Source organism: Motacilla alba, chromosome 1 (genome assembly GCF_015832195.1).
Source record: "Motacilla alba alba isolate MOTALB_02 chromosome 1, Motacilla_alba_V1.0_pri, whole genome shotgun sequence".
In the NCBI taxonomy this organism is placed as follows: Eukaryota; Metazoa; Chordata; class Aves; order Passeriformes; family Motacillidae; genus Motacilla; species Motacilla alba.
The window spans coordinates 32,165,837-32,189,672 of NC_052016.1; the positions used below are offsets into that span (position 1 = coordinate 32,165,837).

At 44.3% G+C, this 23,836-nt stretch overlaps 1 protein-coding gene across 6 annotated transcripts in view; it reads right to left on the reverse strand.

Annotated features, from left to right (window-relative positions):
• LOC119707283 (limbic system associated membrane protein) overlaps positions 1-23,836 on the reverse strand; it is a 998,862-nt gene that overhangs the window by 156,536 nt on the left and 818,490 nt on the right. For all 6 annotated transcript variants that reach the window (XM_038152399.1, XM_038152024.1, XM_038152213.1 and 3 more), the window contains one exon: positions 8,233-8,465. In XM_038152399.1, the coding sequence (XP_038008327.1) occupies positions 8,233-8,465 (233 nt within the window). The remainder of the gene's footprint in view (positions 1-8,232; positions 8,466-23,836) is intronic.

A 23,836-nucleotide genomic window follows, 5' to 3' on the forward strand; every position in this document is an offset into this window, starting at 1 on the left:
GGGAGCAGGAGACACGGCTTTAAAATGGATTGATATGTGCATTCTCACAGCTATTGGTTATTTGTGCTCTCTCCAGGGTTAGCAGACTTGGTGGTGGGACTAAGTTTTTGCTGTGTTAGGAGCTGAGAGAAAAATATTGCCCCTATTCCCCTCTCTCACAGTCCAAACTAAGACTTGGGACTGCAGACTGAACCCATCAGACTGAGAAATAACATGGCAAAACCTTTCAAAGCACTGTGTGATTCTAGAATCAGCGGATCAGAAATATCACAGAAATATCAGCTGATACCACTCTGAAGAGTCCACTCAAGCTAAGCTGATTTATATCACTAAGGACTGGGATTGTCATATCAAGATCCTTCCTCCCAGCCACAGGAAGTGTATTTTGTGCTATACTTCTGTCTCCAAAATGAGTAAGCATTTTTTTAAGTATTCTGTTTTTGTCTCCTGCCTGCACCTGCAAAGCCAGCACCAAAATATTTCCAGAAAAACCTCCTGATTTATGCACTAAGAAGTGCTAAGCTCCAACCAATATAACAGAGCCAAAGCCTAAGCTGCATCCTATCGTTCCAACCATGCCTGGAGATAAGAAAACAGAAGTTAAGAGGTGTCAGGACACCATGGGGATGCAATAAAAATACTAGATGGAGAGTGAAAGGAAATTCTTTTGCAACTTATGAAACACCAGGTGCCTTTTCCTGCACTTTGGGAGTTTGCCAAAACAAAGCAGCACAGAAAACCTAGAAAAACAGCCACCAATACTATTGTGTGCCTGACATTCTGGAATTACTTTTCTGGTAGAAATGTATAGTCCATGGAAATAGCAAAAGTGGTGCAGCAAGATCTCACATGCTTCAGTTGCCCAAGATTATTCCTTGCTCTCTCAGCTTATTTTCCCCACCAAACTGCTGTCACTTCCTTCCAAGTGTACTGCACTTCTTGCTTCCAGTTCCTCTAATAACCTGAATTTATCTCCTCCCTTCAATCTTTTTTTTTCTCCTCCCCCACCATTCCCAGTAAAATGATCTTTCTTTCTTCCTCACAGAAAATTCATATTCCCATGTTATCTCATTATTCTTTGCAACAGTATGCCAAATACACTGTCATTTTTCCATTGGCACTATGTCCTGAAAAAGACAAAGTGGTCTGTGCTTGCTCTTACCTACTGCACGCTCTCTGGAATGAAAAACGCTACAGTGTTAGTGCTCAGAAAGATCCCCCCGATTTCTGGGCTCTGCGCCCACAAAGCAGGGAAGCCAACATTTCTCAAGAGAACAGCATCTGACTCCAACATCCTTGCTGTCTAGCTAGCAAAGGAAAAATAGCTTCAGCTCTCTTCAAACTTCTCTGCTTCCAGCGCTGGCCAAAGAGGTGGGAAGGCCAGGAATGCCACGGGAAGGTAGGCTCCCACCACAGATCTGCTGAGCTCAAGACCAGCCGTGCTCCAGTCTCTTGGCAACCCACCACGAGCAATGACAGCCACCAATGCTGTGTTCTGGCAGGAATAAACACCAGTGAGGATTGACAGAAGGAAGTGTGGAAAGGCTAAAAGGATGCAGGGCTCCAAAAGGACTGCTCAGACTGAGCTCCTGCCTACAGCCAGGGGAGAGACAATGACATTTCGACTGGTCAATCTCTCTGATCAGTTTTGGATGGCTACTTAAGGATGAACTGGATAAGGCCTGATAAAAGTCTTGTCTCCTCACTTATGACAAAGTGAGTCCAAGACAACTCACAGCAATAGTAACATCTAAATTTGGTCAGAAGAAACTCATTGTGTATCAGGCGCCAAGCTGGTGGCTGTCAGAAATTACCTCCATTTGATACCTGACATCAGGCTCCTAGAAAACATACTCTTCTGCCTTGCCTCAGTTCTGCTTAGAAATATTTTTCACAATCCCAAAGTCCAAAGCATTATCTTTCCCTATTTCTGTCCTCAGAAATGAGGGAAAATGCTGGGCATATCATTGAACTACAGAGTTGCTTAGGTTTGAAAAGCCCTCTAAGATCATCAAATTAAGCCAGCACTGCCAAGCCCATCACTAAACCACGTGCCACATCTACACACCTTTTGAATTCCTCCAGGGATGGCGGACAACACCCTTCCACATCAGCCTTAGACCCAGCTCTAAGCAAGGGCCTTGCTGGCAGGGCAGTTTCTGTTGGGGAAGCCAGACTGGCCTCAGCTGCCTGTCTGGGTAAAGGATCTCCTTGTGCTCTTCCAGTCACCAGCACAAAGTCCTAATTTCAGGAGAGTGGACTGAGAGGGTGCACAGCTAATCTACCCATAGAGTTAACTCTCTATGGTTAAATCCCAGCAACAACAAATACATCCTTATATCATGTTAAAACAATGTCCAGTGAGTCTGAATCTTTGCAAGCAAGGACCACTACAAAGGCAATTCATAATGGAGAAAGGGTACACTGTGTACTTCTTTCCACATACTGATGCCTATCAGTTAGAAAGAAAACTGTAGGATTTGGCCTTAGCTGCTATGCACTTGACTTTGGGTTTGTGATTAGGGCTGGCCAGTAAACAAGCACTACTCTTTGTGAACACTTGCTGCTGACATTTCCAAATTTGTTTTTGTTTTGCCAGAATGACAAAGCCCCCAAATATATTTTTTTTTCCATGAAATGAGCATTGAACCAAGGAAGAGCCCACAATCTTTACAATCAGTAACTGGGAATCACAAGAAATGTTATTGAGTCTGCAGGAATCCCAAGCTGTGAGTGAAAATGTGACTGTGCAGCTCTTCATACCTCAGCTGAGTATGGTTAGGTTTTAGATGGGCTGTGGTAATGCTATACCTTTTTGCCTTCATAGTTTTGACCAAAAAAAAGCACCTCAGACCTGTAAAGCCTTCCTAATTAAATTTTATTCAAATTCAAAAACAATGGAATGTTTTTGTTTCACTGAAAAGTTACAACTACTGCCATTTACAATGATGCCTATATATAAAGGTTCTGGACAGCAACAATTTGCTTCCTCCTAGCAGAGTTACTCCTCCAAATTGACTTGGATAGGCCTAGGTCTTTATTGCAGAAATTTTTAAACCCCATGCATGCCAAGATCTCTGTGCCCTTGTGCCTGTCATCCTGATGAGACAAATAAGGACCATAGGAATTTCTCCACTGTTATCTAATGCCTGAGAAGGGCTTGAGGATATTGTGCTAAAAGAACAAGAACCCAAGGTAATGCTGGGAAAGGGGCAGCCACTGTGTCCCTCTTACGACTCAATTCTCCTGGAACAAGTCACTCAGCATACTGGAGCAAATGATTAAACATCCCATTTACAAGCACCGAGAGGATAATAATGGAGTAACGGGAAAAAAAAAGCAATGTACTTTTGGCAAACACATATCATGCCACCCAGGTCTCATTTCCCTTTTTTTGTATGATAGCTCGCATAACAGATAATGCAGAAGCAATATGTGTGATTATGTGATATATCTTGACTTCAGAAGACCTGACAGTCTGCAACAAGCTAAGAGAACATGGTGGATGTTAAATCTCCATCAGGATGCTTCAAAGAGCTGCAATCAACAGATCGCTCTCCACCAGGGGCGAAGGGTTTAGTGGGCTGCTGCTACAGGCTGCTTTTGTGTCCCAATCTTTTCAATATTTTAATTAACACCTTCATGATGGAACAGAAACAAGGCACCTGACTTTTGTTGATGACACTACATTTGGGGCAGTTGCAAGTGCTTTGGAGCCCAGGATGGTAAGTAAACTGAAGTGGTCTCCATGGAGAGACCAACCAGATGGCATCCAACAGCAGTGAGCACAAAGCAGTATTCTCAGGAAGGGGGGAAAACAATTAATGTTCAAATACAACAGTGAAGAATGCGCTGCAGACCAGTAAGAGAGGATTAGAAAGGCAGAAAGACTAAATTAGTGAAAGCAGTGAGGCACTCATATAAAAAAGCTTAATCTCATTTCATTCTGGGGTTAGGTAAGTGAAGTGTGATATGCAAAACACGTCGGGTACTTGTATCTGCATGACTGAATCCTGAACTGGAACTCTTGTTTTGGTTTTGGACAGTACATTTAAAGAAAACATGTAGACAAATCAAACACTAATGAAATATATATTCCACAGGGGTTGAAAAAATATGACGTCTGGAGAGCAATGAGCCTATTAAGCTGCACTAGACATCTCTGAGACACAGAAATATAGGGGTTTCAGGCAGATAAAAGGTAGTTTTGAGGAAGAGGAGAAATAACCACTATCTGTCTTGGAAGGCCCAGAAATAATTGGCAGCAAAATCAATTTAGATCATATGTTAATAAAAGCTTTCCAAATGCAAGGAGAGTGAAATAATGGACATGCGCCAGCTATGCATGCACATCTTCAAAAATACATGTATGGAGCAGCAACTGTAGAGCTGATCTTGTCTCATTGCACGGAGAAGGACCAGACCATCCCTTGCAGGTCCTTTCAAGTGTTTACTATTTTGATCACACACCAGCAGAAATAACTTGGGTAGTAAACAGAAAGCTTTGCAATGGGCCATTATATCCAAACTGAAGCAGCACAAAAAGCTGTGAGTGAGGTGGTGGCACAGAGCAGTCTCTTGGTGCATTCACCCCAGTGGAGAGAGCACCTGGTAGCAACTGAGCTGGGCAGAGACGACCACCGTCAGTCTAGAGGACTGCGAGCAGTGCTGCCCACCTGGGTCAGTAAGATGGGAGAGATGGCCACAGCTGTACTAATGAATATTTTGGCAGCAAATGTCTACTTCTACTAGCAGAGAAGCTTTATGTTTATTTTTCAAAAGATGAAAAGAATTATGAGGACAATTTTTTCTACTTTTGGCTGCCCATGAAGTTCTGAATTTTTTTTCTTAGTGTAATTTCATTATGCCCCTTTTAGACCTCTGCAATGTGCCCAGTTGAGAAGGATCTTCAATCCCAGTTGAGAGGGATCTTATCCATAGACATACACACTTAAGAGAGGAAAGGAATAGACCAAGTAAGGTGTTTTTGCAGAGATTGTTGCTGGTAAAGTAAAACTGGTTCTTCCCATGTGAATACTAAAGGACTTGGGCATATACATTAGAGAAGTGATGCCCCTTTTTCTGCGATATACTTCTGCAGCTCTGTCCAGCAGAGTTCACCAAGCAGAGCTCACCTCAGGGAAAGCTGATTTTCTCAAGGCTGGAAAGGAATTGGTTCTAGAATGCAACTCCATTAGACTGCAATGATCTAAACACAGAAAACATTCAGGATACAGTGAAGCCTGCCTACTTCAGCTGCCATTGTGGACATGGAGTGCTCTCCTGTTTTAAGGGCTGCAACAGCCCTCTAGTATCTGCCTACCCACTTATTAGTCTCTGATATAGCTATCCCATTTGTGTCTAGGGGTAGTAGAAGTTGTGGTCTCACAGGGGCCAGACAGATGAGGGAGTTGAACAGGGAGAGATTAAGGATTTGTCTTTGGTAGTGGGATGCAGAAATATCTGTGGCAACACTGATTGAGAGGAATAGGAAGCCTGAACCATTGTCCCCAGGGCAGGAGCAGCTGTCATTGCAGTATCTTTCACTGGCAAATCCAGGCATCAACCATGTGCTCAAAGGTAGCAATGAGTCTCTGATCCTGGTTTGCTTTTGTTTCCCTGAGCTTGTTCAAAGGAGACTACTGACCATCATTCCAGAAATTCTGCTCCCAGATTACCAAGCAGACCATTTGACTACTCTGTCATTTAATTTATTTTTATATTTGGGATGCCCACAACTTCAAATAACCAATGTTTTGAAATGTATGAATAGAAAAGCAAGATAAGTAAATAAACTACATAAAAGAAATAATACTAAATAGTTTAGTATGACTCAGTATCCAAACTCCTTTAATTTGTACTAGTAGCAGACTATTTGTCAGGCAGACAACCTGCAAATCTTGGAAAAATAGCAATCAATATAAGAAAATAATACTATGAGAGTACAGGGATTATTTTCTAATGTACATTATTTTATACTGAATTAGTTTTATTCGTTAAGATTATTTTAAAACATGTTTAAAATGAGACTAACTCTTCCAAAATGGAAAGGGTTTTGTATTTATATTTTCCTTCACTTTTTTTCCACATTAAATTTAGTTTAAAAAAAATTAAAGCTATGAGTTTTACCTAATTACAGGATTATACAGTAAGTACAATATCACAATGGGTCTTTTATGAAATCTTTGGCAGGTGTTAGAACAAAGATTACCCACAGATGCCTTATTTACAGGCATTTAGAATTTAGGAGTGTCAAAACCTAAATTTTCTTATTCTCAGAAAGGTGGCAGTAGTTCAGAGCCAGATACCCACATATTTACGTGAAAGCTAAGCTGGAGAACTCAATTTTGCTGCTTAGGCCCATATCTAATAGGCACAAATAAAATTAATAATACATATGCATGGCTCTAGAATTCATTTGTCCCTATATTTTTCTTGACAGGTAAATGGAAATTGTGTGCTGTGAGATTTCACCAGTAATAAACCACCTACAGAGGGCTGGCTCTGCTCTGCTGTAGCGAGCAGCGAGGCAGGGTACACCTCCAGGGCTGGGGAATGCACTTCATGCAGCAAGCACTCAGCCAGGCCAGGAGAGCTGCTCTATGTGCAGGCGTGGGCTGCTCTTTGTGCTGCTGTGGGAGGATTCTGGGCAAGAAAAGCAGCCAGGAGCCTTCTGGTTCACTACACCTGTGTGTAAAACATCACCTCTGACCACATGTCCGGACTTTGTCACCTTGCAGATAAACACTTAGGATGCTACTTAGCCCCACAGTTTGCCAAGTAGTGCCAGCAAGAGGAAAAGTCCTTTCCTGCATGCATTTATAATCAGAGCAATTAAAAAACTTGTTGGGGGAAATGAACTCTGCAGCCGTATGAGTAACTAGACAAATCAGGAGAAATAACAAATTCCTTCCTGAAGGATATTATAGAAGTTGAACATATCTGTAATATGTATAAAACACATTCATAAATATCTATCAACTAAACTGCCCTGTAAATATTTTAGATAAATAGGTAGATAGACAAAATGGCATGAAGATTTAAAGCAAAACTAAACAAAACTGGGTAAACTCACTTGTTTTGTGTTCGGAACAAGAGTAAACTCATTAATGACCTTACCAATAACTGGTGAACTCTTTAATTGGTTTACTCTTTGTTATGCCATAAATGCAGGCAGACAGATAAGACAATACTGGTTTGCCAAGTTTCCTGTTTCTTATAACACACACAAGAGAAGGGTAGCTAAAAAAGGAAAGGGCAATATTACCGTGGGTCTTCTGGGCAGTTAGGACTTGGTGAAGGGAAGGAGAGATCTTGACTCCATTTCAGAAGGCTGGTTTATTATATTATGACATATATTATATTAAAAAAGACCACACTATAACTATACTACAAAGAACAGAGAGAAAGGAATCATCAGAAGGCGAGACAGGAATAGAAAGGAAATGAATAACAAAGTTCTGTGACTCCTAGAGAGTCTGAGAGCTGCTGCCTCCTCGATTGGCCACTAAGTAGAAACATCCCACATTAATCAATCGAGAAAGCACCTGCTGCATTCCACAGTAGCAGATAACAAATTGTTTACACTTGAAGCTGAGGCCTTCTCAGCTTCTCAAGAGAAGAAAATCCTAGCAAAGGGATTTTCACAAAATATCACAACTACAGGGCAACATAGGGTATGTGGCAAGTCCCTCAGGTACCAGGTTTCACACATGCCTAGTGATGGCGCACTCTGCAAACCAATGACCCAGCATCGAAAAACTCACAGGAAAATTAATTCCTTAGTCTGGCAAAGAATTGACTATGGAAGGCCAAAAAACACAGCACAGTAACTTGTTGACACAAGAAAAAAAGAAAATGAAACCTGAGGAAGGAGGAAGTGAAGAAACCACAGGGCTCTCTGTAAAGAGATAAGGCACAATGTTCTGAAAAGTGTCATTATAAACAAATGCTTTCCCATCAGTGCCAAACAACCAGAGCCAGGAGCCAGGTTTCCATTATATTAGAATATGGCTTGGCATCACTGGTGTCCCCTGCTCTGTCACCACTTTTAAAAGGACAAACTGACAGCAGAGTAAAACCATGCTATGCCACAGTGGAAGGGAAGAGTCCAGCTGGCTCTTGTGTAAACATAAGGGACACACAGGCTCTAGAGTTTCTTTTAGAACAATACAGCTCCCTTCACTCACTGTGTCTTTTGCTCTTTGCTCTCCTATCAGGCATGTTGCTTACCTTGCACAATCAAGTAAACCTGGGAAGTCTTGGGATGATGCTGTGTCTGCACTGAACATGTATAGGACCCCTCATCGTAGACATCCACTTTCTGGATCCGCAGGCTGTATTCCAGGGGGTTTCTCTTCTCCAGCTCTACTCGAGGGTCCAGGGACCACTTGTCTTCTCCAGCAAAAATGATGCCGGAACGATTTAACCAGGCCACCTTGGAGCTTCTGTCTTCTACATAACACCTGCAGAGGATGAGACGGGTAAGGGAGAGATTAACACTCTCTATCATCTCCCTGTTGTTCTTCCTCTTTACTGCTTTGCTGAGAAACTTCACACCACACTCCTGCCTTGCCAGTGAACCATAGAATCTTCTCATCATTATCGTCCCATGGACAAGTACTTAACAATTTACCTCTATTGAAGAGTTTCAGGAATCTTTGGTTCATAAACTCATGGGATTTGGGGCAGACATGCCTCCTGTTCTCTCTTCCTTTTGCCTGTGGCCTACATATGCACCAAAAAATTAATTTGGAAGGCCACAAGAGATCTTGATCACCAAATGCCTTCCATCTCTGTCAGTGAGAAAGGTTTGAAGTAGCTCTTCCCATGCTTCTCTTTCACCTTCAAAAAGTTGAATATACAATAGATAAACTCCCAGACCCCTTCCAGCCTGGAGGGCAAAGGTTCAGGGCTCCAGCTTTGTCAGCCCAGGGCACAGCTCCTCTATCCCTCAGTTTCAGCAGCACTAGTGGAGGAAACAATACAGTATCTCCCATCTACATCCTTCTGACAAAAAAATAATTTTGTGGAATTATTTAATTGTTCAAACACCACCCTCCTAACACATACACACACACTTGCCGATGCACATATGCTTGTTTGTGCAGGCAAGTGCAGATTTCAGGCAGAAAATGAGAGGCTGTGGGAGTGTCACTGTCATCCCTGTGACAAACGCAGCATGTCCTGTGAACATCTCAGGTGGACAGGAGAGAAGGAATGACAGCTAGGGGTGGCAAGCAGAGGGAGTAGAAGCAGGACCAGAAACTGCCAGGGCTCGGAGTGCCAACCTTCCCAAGTCAGAGGATAAACTAACCCCACTGCAACTGTAACTTGACAAGTATTTTGTTTCTTGACAGAGAGCAGAGTAGGTGCTGTGAAGACAAATGCATTTTTGGCAGACACCTGCTCTGTACCACTTCCCACCACCAGAAGGAGACTTGCACAGAAAAGATGAGGAGCTGCCACTGAGGAGACACGTCCTTCCCACTCTCAGCTGCATCTCATTCAAGAGGACCAGGGTGGAAGGAGACAGGCAGACAGCTCCTCTTTCACCCTGGCAGCTGCACCCCCAGGGCTGGGCTCAGACAGGTTGAGAGCAGGTTTGCCCTGCTGCAGCTCACATCACATTAGCCCTGCAGATAAACAGGGAAGCTCAGTCTCCAGAGCTGTTGCTCCTTCACCTCTCAGAGCTCTGTCCACAGTGTCCCAGCATCCAAATAACTCAGCACCTCTTGCCACTGCTATTACAGAATCACAGAATAGGTAAAGTTGGAAGGGACCACAGTGAGGTTGTATGGTCAAACCTCCCTGCTTGAGCAGGGTCTTCCTAGATCACACTGCACAGGATTGCGTCCTATTCACTATTCATGCATATGTTCTATGTGAAGGAAGAAAGAAAGAAGATGAAGATTATTGCTTCAAGATAAGACAAATATTTGACAGTATGCTTTCATACAGCCTTTTAGCACGGGTCAGACATTTTCCAAGTTCCTCTATTTGAATGCATTTCATTCAAGGCTGCTGAAGCTGCCTTCCCTTGTGATGTGACCCACCATTATGGCCGACACCTCACACCCACTCTCTTTTAGCAAGCCCATGGATGCTGTCCAAGCTGTTCTGGGGTTACTTGTGGGCAGGAGGAAAGTCAAGCTGCGTGGGCATCCATGTGAGCCATGCCATGCGGCTGGCCAAGCTGTAAGCAGCTCTGTCTCATCTGACAAACATCTGCTTTAGAGAGCAGCCCAATAGGTCCTGTCTTTTACTGACAATGTCCAGCCAAGGAAGGGGAATGAGAATTTGGCCCTCAGGCCAGAGGCCACCCTCCTGGCAAGGCAGGCATGTGTCCCCAAGGTTAACTCTCAGGTGTGATCTGAGTTGTTTTCAAAAAGCTACTCTTTGTCAAAAAGAAGGATGCAGGGGAATCTGTGAGCAGACACTTACAGGTAGAAATCAGCACCACTACGATGAGGCATTGCTCCAGTTCCATTGGCCATCCCAGGCAGTAATCACCCGTGATGGGAGGTGAAAACCACGACCCACAGAGCACAGTGTGCTCCAGGGCTGAAAGCAGTCACCCTGTAGGAACACCCAGACTGCCTCCAGAGCTGGCTGACTTAGGGTCAAGAGCCGTCTTGCAAATGCAGGAGTTGTACACAGAACCAAGAATCAAGGGTCAGCTATTTTGGTAGTGAAAAGCTAAGCAGATTAATAGAGTGGAAGCTGAAGTCAGTGGGAGCTGAAGTTTCTCAGTCACTTCTGAAAATCCCCTGAAAAACTATCAATGCTGCTGGACTCCAGCAGAACCATGGCACTGCACCACCTCCACCATGCTGCTTTCCCATCCCCACCAGACTACAGTGAGCACTCAGCAACTCTGCCCTGCCCCTGATCATTATAACTCTCTGAGGTAGCAAATATGCCCCTGTGTGGTGTCTTGTCATTAACAGTTCAGTGATATGGTCTGCACAAAGCTTTTGCTCCTGTGGGCAGGCTTCAACCAGACACCATCCCTCCTCTCCCTGGAAGAGAAAATGTGTCATAACCTGTCTTATATGCATCCAGGTTAGCCCTAGGACAGTGGTTAATAGCTACAGTCAGGCAACCTCGCAACTGCCCCTGAAATAAGTTAGCAGGTGCTACCAAAATAAAGGAAAGAGGACAAAGAAAAGAGGAAAATGGGAGGAGTAAGTGAAATGGATTTGAACCCTGTATTCACCATACCTGTTCTTCTCAAGCTGTCAGGGAAAATCAATGTACAAATGTGGAAATTCCAAGTCCTGGCATGCTCTGAACATACATTCACGTGGATGATGCATCTCAGTATGTCTGTCTGCACACACACACACACACACACACACACCCCCCTTAGTCTGTCAGAGATGCCACCCAGCTGAATGGATCACGCTTTAATAAGGATTTATGGTGATGATTTTCACAGTGTAATAAGTGCTAATTCAATACTAATAGAATATTAAATGGCATGTTAACTGACATTTTAACTGCAAAGCAATAGGAGCATGGCATCAGTCAGATATCAATGGACTCTTATCGTTCACTAATAATCAATAATCAAGTTCACAGAGACAGTTAAACATTTTATTAGACTTATTGGAAGCATTACCATCAGCCTCAGTGAAAGCTAACAAACAATTTGTGATCCATACATTATTCTTTTCCTTACAGTTGCAGGATTGATTTCTTGATATCTCTGATGTGGCTAATGAGAGGACCAGTGAATGGTGATGGGCATGCCTTGCATGATCACTGTAAGAACCTGGGAATTACTGATCTCGCACCATTTCAAATCAGAGACACAGAAGGACAAAAGATCTTGCTGCCATGCCCCATTAGTCCTCCTTGCCTCCTTGTAAACAAACACAGCCAAGTTTGGCACCTGAAGTTTTTTAGCAACAGTTGGATGTGGAGAAAGAAACCCAGGTCATCCTTGCACTCCTCCCCCAGTCTCATTTTCCCCACATGCAAATGCAGACAATGGGGCTGAGCTCTGCTACAGGAGGGAGGGGATGTGTTGATGCTTTTCTGCAGGAGAATGATTTCGAACCTTCAGCAGGAACCACTGCCTTAGACGGGATAGAGGGCTGCCCACCATCATTCCTGGTCCCTGGATTTCATGATGGGCTTGGACATCTGGCAGCATGCAGGTAGGGGGAGGGCAGGAGCAAGTCCTGCTGCTTGTCCTCCTTCCTCCATCACCTGCCAGTCTAAAAGGCAGCGCTGGGCCAAAGCAGCGCTCCTGCAAACCCGCCTTTGTAAGCTACAAGGAACACTCCATCTGGAGGGAGACGCATTTTTTTCCCTCTTCTTCAAAGTATTTGGGCTTGTTCCCATTGACAGGTGAGAGAGGGAGTGAAGAAAAGGAGAGTGAGGCTTAGGCATCCACATCTCCTACCCTGGCGACACAAGCCCGGAGATTTCACCACCAGTTCTGCCTCACTCAGGCCTCAGTGCGTTGATTCCCAGCACCCGTGACTCCTGCTCCTCCTCCGGTGGAGGAAGTGCCACTCAACGCATTGATTTCCCAGCGTGTTGCTGTAACACTCATCGCAGTTTATGTTGTGCCTGTCACTCCAGCAGCTCTCGGCCCTAAGCTTTCCGCCCTCTCTCTCCCCCGGCGAACAGACGGGCCCGGCTGCTGCGAGGAGGTGTTTGCCTGGAAAGCCCCAGCATGGCTTCCCCGGGCTGTCTGCAACCACTGCCAGGCTGGGGACGCACGGGCTGAAGAGGGGGATATGGAAGAGCCGGGATATCAGCAATGGGCTTCCCATTCTGCCCCAGAGAAAGCAGCACAGCAGCGATGGCCTAGGCCGTGGAGATGGACTGGGCGTATTTCAGCCCTTCGGGAAGGGATGGATGATATTTAGAGCCTGGAGTGATGAAAAGGCAAGAAGAAAGAAGGAAGCCCTTCAGGGCCTGGTAAAGCTGCTGTTTAAATGATTGCTTTAACATGAGATTTTACAGCATTATCAATGATGTATTGGGTTGCACTGAAGCTGGGATAATTATTTGGGGTTTTTAAATTGCCATTGTAATTCCAATTTTTTAATGTTTTTTTTTTTTAATATCAGACCCAAACCCACAATTCTGTGCCAGAACCCCACTAGTGAGAAGAAGCAAGCTGTTAGGATTAATGAAATATACTGCACTGCTTTACCAGCAAGCCACAGCTCTTACCAAATTTTGGGGAAAAATAAATAAATAGTGAGTTTATGGACTGCATTTTCTGCCTTCTTTCTCCAAAGCATGTGGTGACAGCTCTGTGACACGATTCCCACACTCCTTTTTAATCATCTTTTCTCCATTAACCCTTTGATCATCTCTTCTGTATGACAATCTCTGTGCATCAGGCCAAAACTCAGCAGCCTGCTGCACACACAATTAAGCACCCAAACCTAACCCCACTGCACTTACTGAGAGACGTGGTGCCTTTTTGCCAGAGGATGCCACAACCTGCCCTGTATCAGATCTCCGGCCTTTGCCTCAGCTCTGTGATGAGACTGCTCTAATCTTCTCATTTCACACACACTCTTACAACATCTAGCTAACAACTTCCCCCACTGCCCTCTACCCCCAGCAGCAAAATGGCAAGAGGGAAAAGAGAGAGGGATCAAACATGGCTCATTCAGCACAAAACAACATCAGCTCCTGGCTGCCAGCTCCAAACATGCAAGACAAATTCTCTGTTGTGTTGCAAAATATGATCCTGGAAAGCTAATGCAGTGGTTAAACACAGCCTTGCTCCCAGCCTGGGGTGGAAAGTTCAAGAACAAATCATGCTCATGCTGTTTCATCTTGTCTCGTCAAGCTCTTCAGTCCTTCCCTGCCTGGCAAGCAAGGACTCAGACACAGCCATGGTCAGCCAGGGCGGCAGCAAGAGTCTGGCCTCTCGGCTATGCCCTGGTGGGGGTATGGGCAGCAAGGGCTAAGGACAGACCACAACCATGTGGGCCCTGACCTCCCCAGCAGGGTTTTCAGGGAAGAGGCCAGCCAGGCTCCACAATGGCACTGCAGCGCTGGATCCTGCCAACATCTCAAGAGCAATGCAGCACTGCCACTGCAGTCCCCACCCGAGGAGTACAGTGGCAGAGCACAGAGGAGCACAGAGTCTGGAGGAGCAATATGAGAGCTGTTGGCCCTGGATGGTGCCCACTGCTCTGGATCAGGTTCCCCTCAGCAGGAGATGCCACAGAAGACACCCACAGCTGAATGTATCTCCACCTCTGCGAAGGCAAGGCCCCTTAAGTGGATGGCACTATCATGGGAGATCATAACAAGTGAGCATCTGAAACCTCCTTTCAGCCAAGCACCAAGAGCTTCATTTTGCTGAATTTGAATGCACACGGGCATCAGTTGTTGCTCAAAATTCTCCTCCCTACTGCCACTGCTCCTCTCTTTCCCCAGCCTAGTACAACTGCTGCTCCTCTCCTTATGAGCCATGATACACAGCAGGGTCACTGTTCGAGAGTGAAAGCTGTGCCACAGCAGGATGGATTTCCAAAATGTGGCATAAATAGCTCCTGAGTAACCACTGCCAGCATGATAACACAGGCCCTCAGAGGGATTTAGTAAACTACTGCTTAAACCCAGTCCTGTGCTGGAAAACTGGCAGGAGGGGGAAACTGCTGCATCTGTTCAGTCCATGCTTTCCCTCAGTTGTATTATGCTGTGACCTAGGTTGTCACACCTGTCTGCAGCTCCCTGAGTATTTCAGCACTCAGGTGACAATTTTTGGCCATCCACCTATTGGGAGGGTGCATGACTGATAGGACGCCTGCACTTCTCTATATCCTCTTTAGTAAATTGCCACTTTAGGAGTGGGAGGCTAGGATGGGCTTACCAGGTCGTGAAGCTCCAACCTCTGCCGACACAGCCAGCTGTACTTTATAATCTTTTTCAGAGATGTACCTCATTCCTACTTTAGCCTAGTGTGTTTGATGGGGGAATATCCTCCCCCTGCTTTGCAGGTCAGACTGCTCAAAGCCTTTCTGTTCTGTTGATTAAAACTTTTTTTTTTTCTAACTCTAAGTCTAGATTTATTCATACCTCGCTTATATCCATTTCCTCTTATGCCAACACCATCTTTTAGCTGAAAGAGCTCTTCTCTCTCCTGGGTGTTTATCTTTCACTGTGTTCAGAGAGAGCAATCATATTCCCTCTCAGCCTTCATTTTGCTGGATACAACGAGCCAAACTCTCCTGGTTCCTTCTTGTATGATAGACCCTCCATTGCCCTAAACATCCCAGTAGCCCCTCTCAGCACCTGCTCCAGCCTGAATTGCTCTTTTGTGACCAGTATTTGTACCCAGTTTTCTAGAAGAGGAGTCCCCAGTGCCTTGTACAGAAACATTTCTGTCTCACTGTCTCTCCCATCCACTCTTTCCAATGAAATTAAAAAGAACTGCAACCAGAAAATATGAGCATCAGTGCAGAACTGCTCATGTGCTGTAAACATCCTTGTCTCTCAGTCCATGTTGTACACATGGAAAATGAAACCCAAGGGAATTTACAAAAAATACATTGGCCTAAAAAGACAGCTAGCTGCCCTGGCTCACACTAGCAGACACACAGCTGGTCTCACATGGGTTTTCTTTCTGTTAAAATGACTGTTTAAGAGTAGAGGTTCCTGTTTGTGTAGGGAAAAAACACAAACTCACAACAGAAATCAAGCCTGCAATATAGTGATTTTTATGCCAGTATTCTCAAAGGGTGGATGTAACTATATCAGAGTAAGAGAACTTATATTGGCATGATTTATTGCTCTTCCCATCTGTTGGGGATCAGTATACCTGCATAAACAACTTCAGTCCACATCCACTCCAGCAGAGGAACCTTCTTAAAAATATCAAATGAGCTGCTATGAGCTGCTATGAGCTTAACTCCATCCCAGACATATCCCAGCACAGTTTAAGATTTCAAAATATAGAAAAACCTCAGAGCGAGACCTACCACCACAGTACCATCTCTTCTTATAATCCACCATGCCCAGGAAATGCCCTCCATTTCTTTACAGCATAATCAGGAAATCCTTGGACATGTCTTTTCCCATTCCAAGGTATGTTTCTAGAATGATTGACTCCAGTCCCAGGCCTCCTGCCAGAGGAGACTTGCTCCCTAAGTGTGCACAGGGGGACAAACTGCTCTCTGGCTGATGCTTGCAGAAATGCCAAATGCTACGACAGCTTGCATCAGGGTCTTGCACTAAAATCTGCCAGGAAGTTCAGGCTGCTGAGGAAACAGACCCTGAGCTCCCTCTTTTCCTTTTGGGTTAGCTGAGGACTTGCCACTCTTCCTTTTTGGTTCAGCCAGAAACCTAGCTCTGGTCTTGATCCAGAATCATTAGGAAATGCTCATCAGCTATCGATCACTTGGCCTTAGTGAAATATCCACTAGGAATGTATGCCTTGCTCAGCTGTCCATAGCTTCCTCTAGCATCCCAGGGCTCCTGCACTATCAAAAGGGGGAGCCCGGGAACAGCATTCTGCTGATACAGAATGGCAACGGGGAACATTGTCCAATGATTTGCCTTTTTGTTGCTTTGCACTTAACACTAAGGATCCTGTGCTTTTGTGAGCACTAAGACACAGGCTAATATTTAAAAAGTATCTGGGGTCACTTAGGAACAGAAGTTCATCAGAAGACACTGATAATTAGTCCCTTATGTGAACTGGGTATTGGCTGCTATGCCAAATTTATAAATAAACTGGAAACTAAACTTCTGGCAGGCCTCTGCACCATTGTGACTTTTTTTTTTTTGTTTTGGGGATACAACAAAAATTGAGAATAGGAGCACTAATAAGGCACCCATACAGACTATAAGTCCCTTTAGTTTCCTTCACAACTTCAGCTGTGGAAATCACCTATTTCTTCTACCTGAATTCCCAGTGCCTTGTAGGTAATTTCTGTGTGGACACAACTAGGTAACTCCAGAAAAGCTAATCCAATTTTTTCCCTTGAATTTCTTCTAGTAAAAAATAATAATAACAAAAGCACCACAAAAAGGGGAAAATGAGTTTCAGAGATGTGATCTCCTTCTCTGACAGTAGGGGAGGGAGGGTTTCGCTGGGTAGTCCACGTGACTCTGTATCTGGTAATTATCCAGCCACAGAGGGAAACTGAAACGTTCTGTGCTGTCGCAGAGAATGACAGCACCTGGAGCTCCAGCACCCAGATAAAAGCTGAGAGACAATCAGGCAGATGGAGAAAGGCAATGCTACATCGTGGGCTGGCAAGCAGAGGGAAGAGAAAAAATGGGGAGAGGCAAAAGCTGGCAAGAAATGTTAAGGCAGTCGGCACAGCTACTGGGGAATGAGACTATGCCACAGATTAGCGATTCATGGGCACAAAGAAAGAGCATAAGGGCAGGTCAGGAGAGAGTGGGTGCACAAAAGGGACAGTGCAAACACAAGAGGGAATAGGAGAGTGATGCTAGAGGGAGCTTCAAAGCATTTTGTGTGGTCCAGGGTCGCTTCCTCCCACCCCAGTCACAGGCTAAAAATGCAGGAGGTATCACCACAGGCTGTCACAAAACAAAGGGGAGATTTGAAAATCAGCATCTCACAGCTGAAGAGAGATGTGGCACTGCAAATAACACCTTCCAGCTTGTGGATTTCAGTGGTTTGCTCAGGGAAGGAGACTACAAAGCTTAAGATCCAAATAATTAAACTTGGAGCTTTGGACCATCACCTCATGTATTTTGTCTGGCAGAGAGGCAAGAGGGAGGTTCCCTCCCTGACTCTCCCTTACACAGTTGCACACACCAAGACACATGTAAGCCTGCAAAACAGCCCACGTGATTGCTGCCATGGTACCATGGCCTGGTTCCAAAAGCAAGGCACCTCAGGTGCCCTCCCACACAGCAACGTGACAGCGCCAGCTCTCGGGGCTCTCAGAAACAAGGTCTGTGCCCACAGGATTGGTGGCAGCCTCCAGTGGGTCAGGAAGAGCTGACTGCCAGGTGGCAAGAAACTGTACACCACCTCTAGGAATGTTTCTGACATGAGAAAATACAGCCAGACAGACAATCAAGTCAGGGCCATCAGCTTGTCAGGGGCTAATGCCGGCCACCAGTCCCAACAGCTATTGGGGTAGGTAACCGAAGTAGATGTGTAATGGCTGCGAATCTCCAAGGAGGCAAGAAGAGCTAAGTGCTCAGATGTCCGTCCCCACATGAACATTTGGGAAAGGAAATGGAAACAGTATCAAGGTCTGAGCATTGGGCCACACATTTCAGTGACCAACCCTCCCATGTCTAGTGACAGACATTTCAAAGAAAGGCAGAACATTTCCTAAAATGACAAGGTAAATCACCTTATGCATAATTTCATTATCTTTTTTGGCCATAAAAACCTATAAATCTAGCACCAAGCTAATCACAGAATAGCTTGGGTTGGAAGGAATGTTAAAGATCATCTAGTTCCATACTCCTGCCATGAGCAGGGACAGCAGTTATCAGATAAGGTTGTTAAAAGCCACATCCAGCCTGGTTTTAAACACTGCCAGTCAGGGATGGGGCATGCACTGCTTCTCTAGGTAACCTGTTCCAGTGTCTTGCCACCCTCAAAGTAAAGAATTTCTTCCTAATATCCAACCTAAATTTAGCCTCTGTGTAAATTAGCTTCCACTCCGAGTGACAGCTTGCAATCCACCTTGTAAGTTTGTACGCTGGCTTTCTTATCCCCAGGCATTTCTCAACCCCCTGCCCCCTTTTTCTTTTTTTAAACTCATTAACATCTTCATCTTGGTGATACTTTCTGGCTGAGAATTTCATCAGTTAACCATTAACTGGTACAAGTCTGTGAAAGAATGTCAGATTTAAATGTTGTGGGAAACTGGCAGGTGTCTCCTGTGTTTTGTACTATATGAAAGAGCTTCTTCCAATACCTGAGGAGCATGCTACCTGAGACATAGTAATGCACTTTCTATTATCTGGATCCTCATGTTAATCTCATCTCATACTGTCTCTTCTTCATCAAGGGAAAGGGAATATCACATCTGAAGATTAGCACTTGTCCTGGGCAGGTGGGACAAGAGGATGCACACCAAGGAGAAATCAGTCTTGAAATTCTTTGGAGGCAGATCAAAGAGGAAACGGGAGTGACAGCAGGGAAAATAAATCCTAACTTTTCCTTCTTTTCTGAGGTCATGAGAGTATCAGAGGTGTCCCAACCAAGCTACCATCCTCACTTCCAAGTGCTGCCCTCAGGTAGCCAGCAGCAGACTGTGAAGGGTGGTATTTCAAGATGAATGAGAAACTGGGTGCATCCTGCCTGCTCACTTCCAGCTACTGCATTTCAATGATTGACACCTTCTTGTGTGCAAACACTCTAGTTATTATTTACAGCTGACCTTTTCCTTCTCCAGCTCCCGCTGCCATGGCACTGCTGGTGCAGTTGGGGCTTGTTGAAATTGTGGAGACAATGTGTAGCGGAACATGTTTGATTCCTTGCCTGTGCCAGAGCTGTCATTAGTGCCACTGTGGATTGAGCTACACCCGTGCAAGCAACAGTGGGGAAATGTGAAGAAAAAAGCCTAAGGTAGACAAAGCCTTTGAGGAGCTTAACCCCTCTTCCCCTTTTCCATCTCTCTCCCACTTGAAAGCAGAGAACAGCTTCTGAGCTAGACACATGCTCTCATTTCCATATCTAAAGCTAGTCCTGAAATACCATCGTGAAATAATGCTCTCAGAGAGAAGACCACGAAGCAGATTCCCTTTGAGAGACTCTGCTGCTTCTTTTTTTAATTCCGTCCAAAAGCAACAGCCACCAAATACCAAATGCACCTGGACTGGAGCAGTCAATATTAGGCACCTTGTTTTCAGATAGATATGGGGGAATTGGATGGAATTCAGAGGCAAGCAACAACAAAATTCATCAAGGGCTGGAAAGTCATCATCATCTAAGAGAAGCTTAAAAACATTAAATATGTATAACTTGACTAAGAGAGGACTTAAAAGCGACATGTTGACAAGCTATACCTCTTTGAAACCTGAAAGTACCGAGGGAAGAGAGGAATTATTTAGCAAGATGCATAGAGGTCTACGAAGGAGTAACAGGTCAGAAAAAAAAGAGAAAAAAGTCTGTTCAAACTTGAAGAAAAACTTCTTGTCATCTACAAGTGATAGTCTTGTAAAAAGCCTCCCAAGGAAAGGAAGGACATGCCTGTTTTTTCAGATGTTTGGAAAAAAAAAAAAAAAAAGGGCTGTGGACCAGAGGATCAGCCTCACAGGGGCCGCAGTGATATTAAACTACAGTGACCTTGTCTTACTACTTTTACCACCTACCTCAGAGTTCAGCAATATGTCAGGAGAAGATAGCTCCTCTTACAAATTTCTTTCAGAAGAAGCAATGTTTTTAGGCTTTTTCTCTTCACATACAGCTAAATATTTCTCGTCAATACCTTAGACCTCTATATATCACACTAGAGTTACCTGCCACAGGTTTGGATTTGTTTCCAAAACTGGATCTTCTAGAAATCATACATGAAGAGGTTAAAAACTACTGATACAAACACTAACAGTCTCATTAATTCAAAAAGACATTGGCATATGGTTGTATTCCCAAATATGCTGTGAGTAAAATTGTCCAGCACTTAAAAGTCACACGTGAGATTTGACTTTTTTAAATTCTTAGCATTAAAATCTAAACCAGCTTTGTCAAAGTACTTTTGGGCCTACCAGCTGCCAAACTAACACACAAGGACCAAATCTTCAAAGCAGCATTTGGCACAGTGAGCTTTTTCACCAATATATTCCGTTTTCTTGCTGCCTAAAGTGAGATACTTTTGAAAATCCGTCCCATGGGTGTTACAATCATTGAATATAAGGCTTCAAACTTCAAACTTCCATGCTGTCTTTATCCTGTGCTGAAGAACTCCTTTATGTGGAAACCACAGCAAAGTTGTTACAGCAAGGCAATGCTCAACTCTACTTTCTTTCCTTTGTTTAGAGCTCTGTTAAATTTTGCCTTTCTCTAATGCCTCACTTTTGTCCATCATCAGGTCTTGTGAAAGAAGGCATTTGAAAGACTGACAGGGAAGGTACAGAAGATGCTGTGAGAGAGAGCTCCCAAGAGCTTTGATCTCAGCTTACCTTCATTCCCACATGCACAATATGCCTTGCAGAGGAGGACATGTTTATGAATAAATAAATAGAGGAAAGGAGGAAGAGTGGAAAAAAAAGAAATTTTCAAGATATAGCTGATGGAGCTTCTGCTGTTGACATGAAAGCCAGAAGCTTGTTTAAAACCTCATGGTCAGAAATAGAATGGGGAGAAGGTACAACTCCTTGAGAAAGGGGAAAGAATAATTCCCACAGCTAGATCTTCTTGCCATCCTACTAATCATACTTATATCTGGCACTCTTTTTCCTCTGAGACCCTTGCAGGGCTTTGTTTTGCAAGGCAATTCAGCATGTGCTGAACAGCATGCAGTGTTTTTATCAAAGGAAGTAAGCACTGTGGAACTAAAATTCTTAACTTTGCAGAGGAGAAATGTTGTGATGCGTGTTTTTACACACAGGGAGCCAGTGGAAATGGAAAGAAATAGGTTGTGCAAATTCATACAATGAAACTATTTTATTTTCAAAACCAAAACATAACAGACCTGACCTGTCTCATAAAAAACTTGGTTTGGTGTGTACCAGTTGCATGAGGATTGCAAGAGAGGGGTAGTGATGACTGCAAAATAGCCTTCATAAACCCAGATGTCACCTCCAGTCACAACTATCTTAGCAGTACTGCAAGAGACCATGCTTTTCTCTCTAATTGGGGTCTGCCCAGGGATATACAACCACAGCAGAGAGGTCTGGCTGAAGCACAAGCTCCTCCCCATAGTTTGAAGGCAACTAGCTTGGGTCATTTGGGTCTGTGCTCTGGAGCCTAAATTCCAGCCTGGCTACTGACTGAAGGACAGGCATAACTACAGGGACTGCTCCGACAGCCTCTGCACCTCTTCACCTGCAGTCTTCTGGCACTGGCAAAACAAGCTGCACAAATTGGCTGGAACACAGAACATAAACCCTTTTAATTTCTTAGTGAAGACAGTGTTCCTTAATCCTACTGGAAGCATTTACCAAGGGATATCTTATCTGGATCCACTGACATTCCTGCCTCTTCTCCCAAGAGCCTGCTGTGAAAGGAAACCTCTCCCCCATGCACAGCTTATCTGCAGTATAGATAAACCATTTCCCCATGGTGCTCCCTTCTGTACAGCTGTCTTACTGAGAGTTTCTTACACAGCAGGGTCTAAGGCTGTGCACTCAGACTTTGGCTGGTCTAAGGCTGGGTTCCTATTTCTGTTCTTCTGACAGGTCATTTGCTCTAAATAATTTCCAGAATTCTGTACTGTACTGCATGGAGAGATGCCAAACTGTGGCTTGAGCTGGCATAAATCAAGGGCCAACAAGGCACCATTGCAGTAAATGGGGAAGCCTAGATTTACACTGAATAAGGATCAATCCTGCTTCCTTCTACCAGACTCTAAGTGAATTCATTAAATACAGCACTTCAGTCTGCTCAGCTAAAAGTAGCTCCAGCTGGCAGGAGGTTTCACATCCAGGGACTCTTTTAAAGGTAAGGATTTGCAGGCTGCCCTGAGTTTACACTTGGCTAAAGGTAGGCTCTCATCAGCCATGCAGAGGGGATGACATCATGCCCACCTGGTGTTTATCTGTGCATACCCAAGGTCTTTACACAGCATGACACTAACACAGGACCTCACAGCCTTAGGGAGAAGACCTAGCCTCAAACCTTGTCATGAAGAGGCTCAATTCAAAGTGCTACAGGGCAGCAGAAGAGAGGTCCTGCAGTATCTCTACCACACTGAAGGGCTTGTTTTTTTCCTTTAATTCTTTTAAGTTTTCACTGGGGGATGTGGGATGTGTGTCTGCACTGAATTTGAATCTGCAGTAGGGCAAGCAACAGCACTGGGACAGGAAGAACAGCTTGGGATTTTTGAGACAAGAGTAAAATGGTAGGTAATTTTGACATTAAACCCTAAATGAAGGGATATTAAAGTTATTCTCATGTTCAAAAAAAACCCCCAAGATGTGCTGTGATGGTCTGGCCTGCTCTCAGGTATTGTACAGAACCCATGATTCCTGCAGATTAATCTCTTATCCACTCACTAAAACAGATGGTGTTGCAGGCTCTTTGCAGACTCTGACAAATAAGACTGCATTTGGAACACTGTTCATATATGCACACTTGCCGTACAACCCTCAGGACAAGATACACTGGCTTGAGACCTAAGTTCACATCCAAAGAACAGTCCGCAGTAAAGAATAGGTCCAAGTCTCTTTCAGCATTGCTGTTGAGGTCTCTAATATGTACAGTCACACACAAAACATCTTCCAAAAGAGAGATATAAAAGTCAAATCAAAAACCTTTGTATGAGATCCCAGTCAAGTTCTCTTTCTTTGCCAGGACCAGGGTGTACATTGTTTTCCCTCTAAGAAATAGTTCTGCCCACTGAACAGCAATGATACAATGATATTAAAATAACCTGGAAAATAAGAGAGCCCTAACAAAAATGGACCTGACACCAACTCCTCTCTGATTTCATACTTACTGTTTCTTCCTTAGGCTGAGAAAAGAGGGTTGGTCCTTGACAGCCAAAGAGAAGCAGGAAGAGAACCCAAAATTACTTGTTTATGCTAGATTATTACCAGTGTTCTCCCAACCTTGTGTGTGTGTGTGATCAGACGGTACTCGGAAAGACAAGTGAGGTTAACCGAGCTACATGCATTGCTCCCACTAGAGCAGTATAAAACAGTGATAAACCACAACTGGAACCACTCTGCACTAAGTATCTGGCCAGAGGTG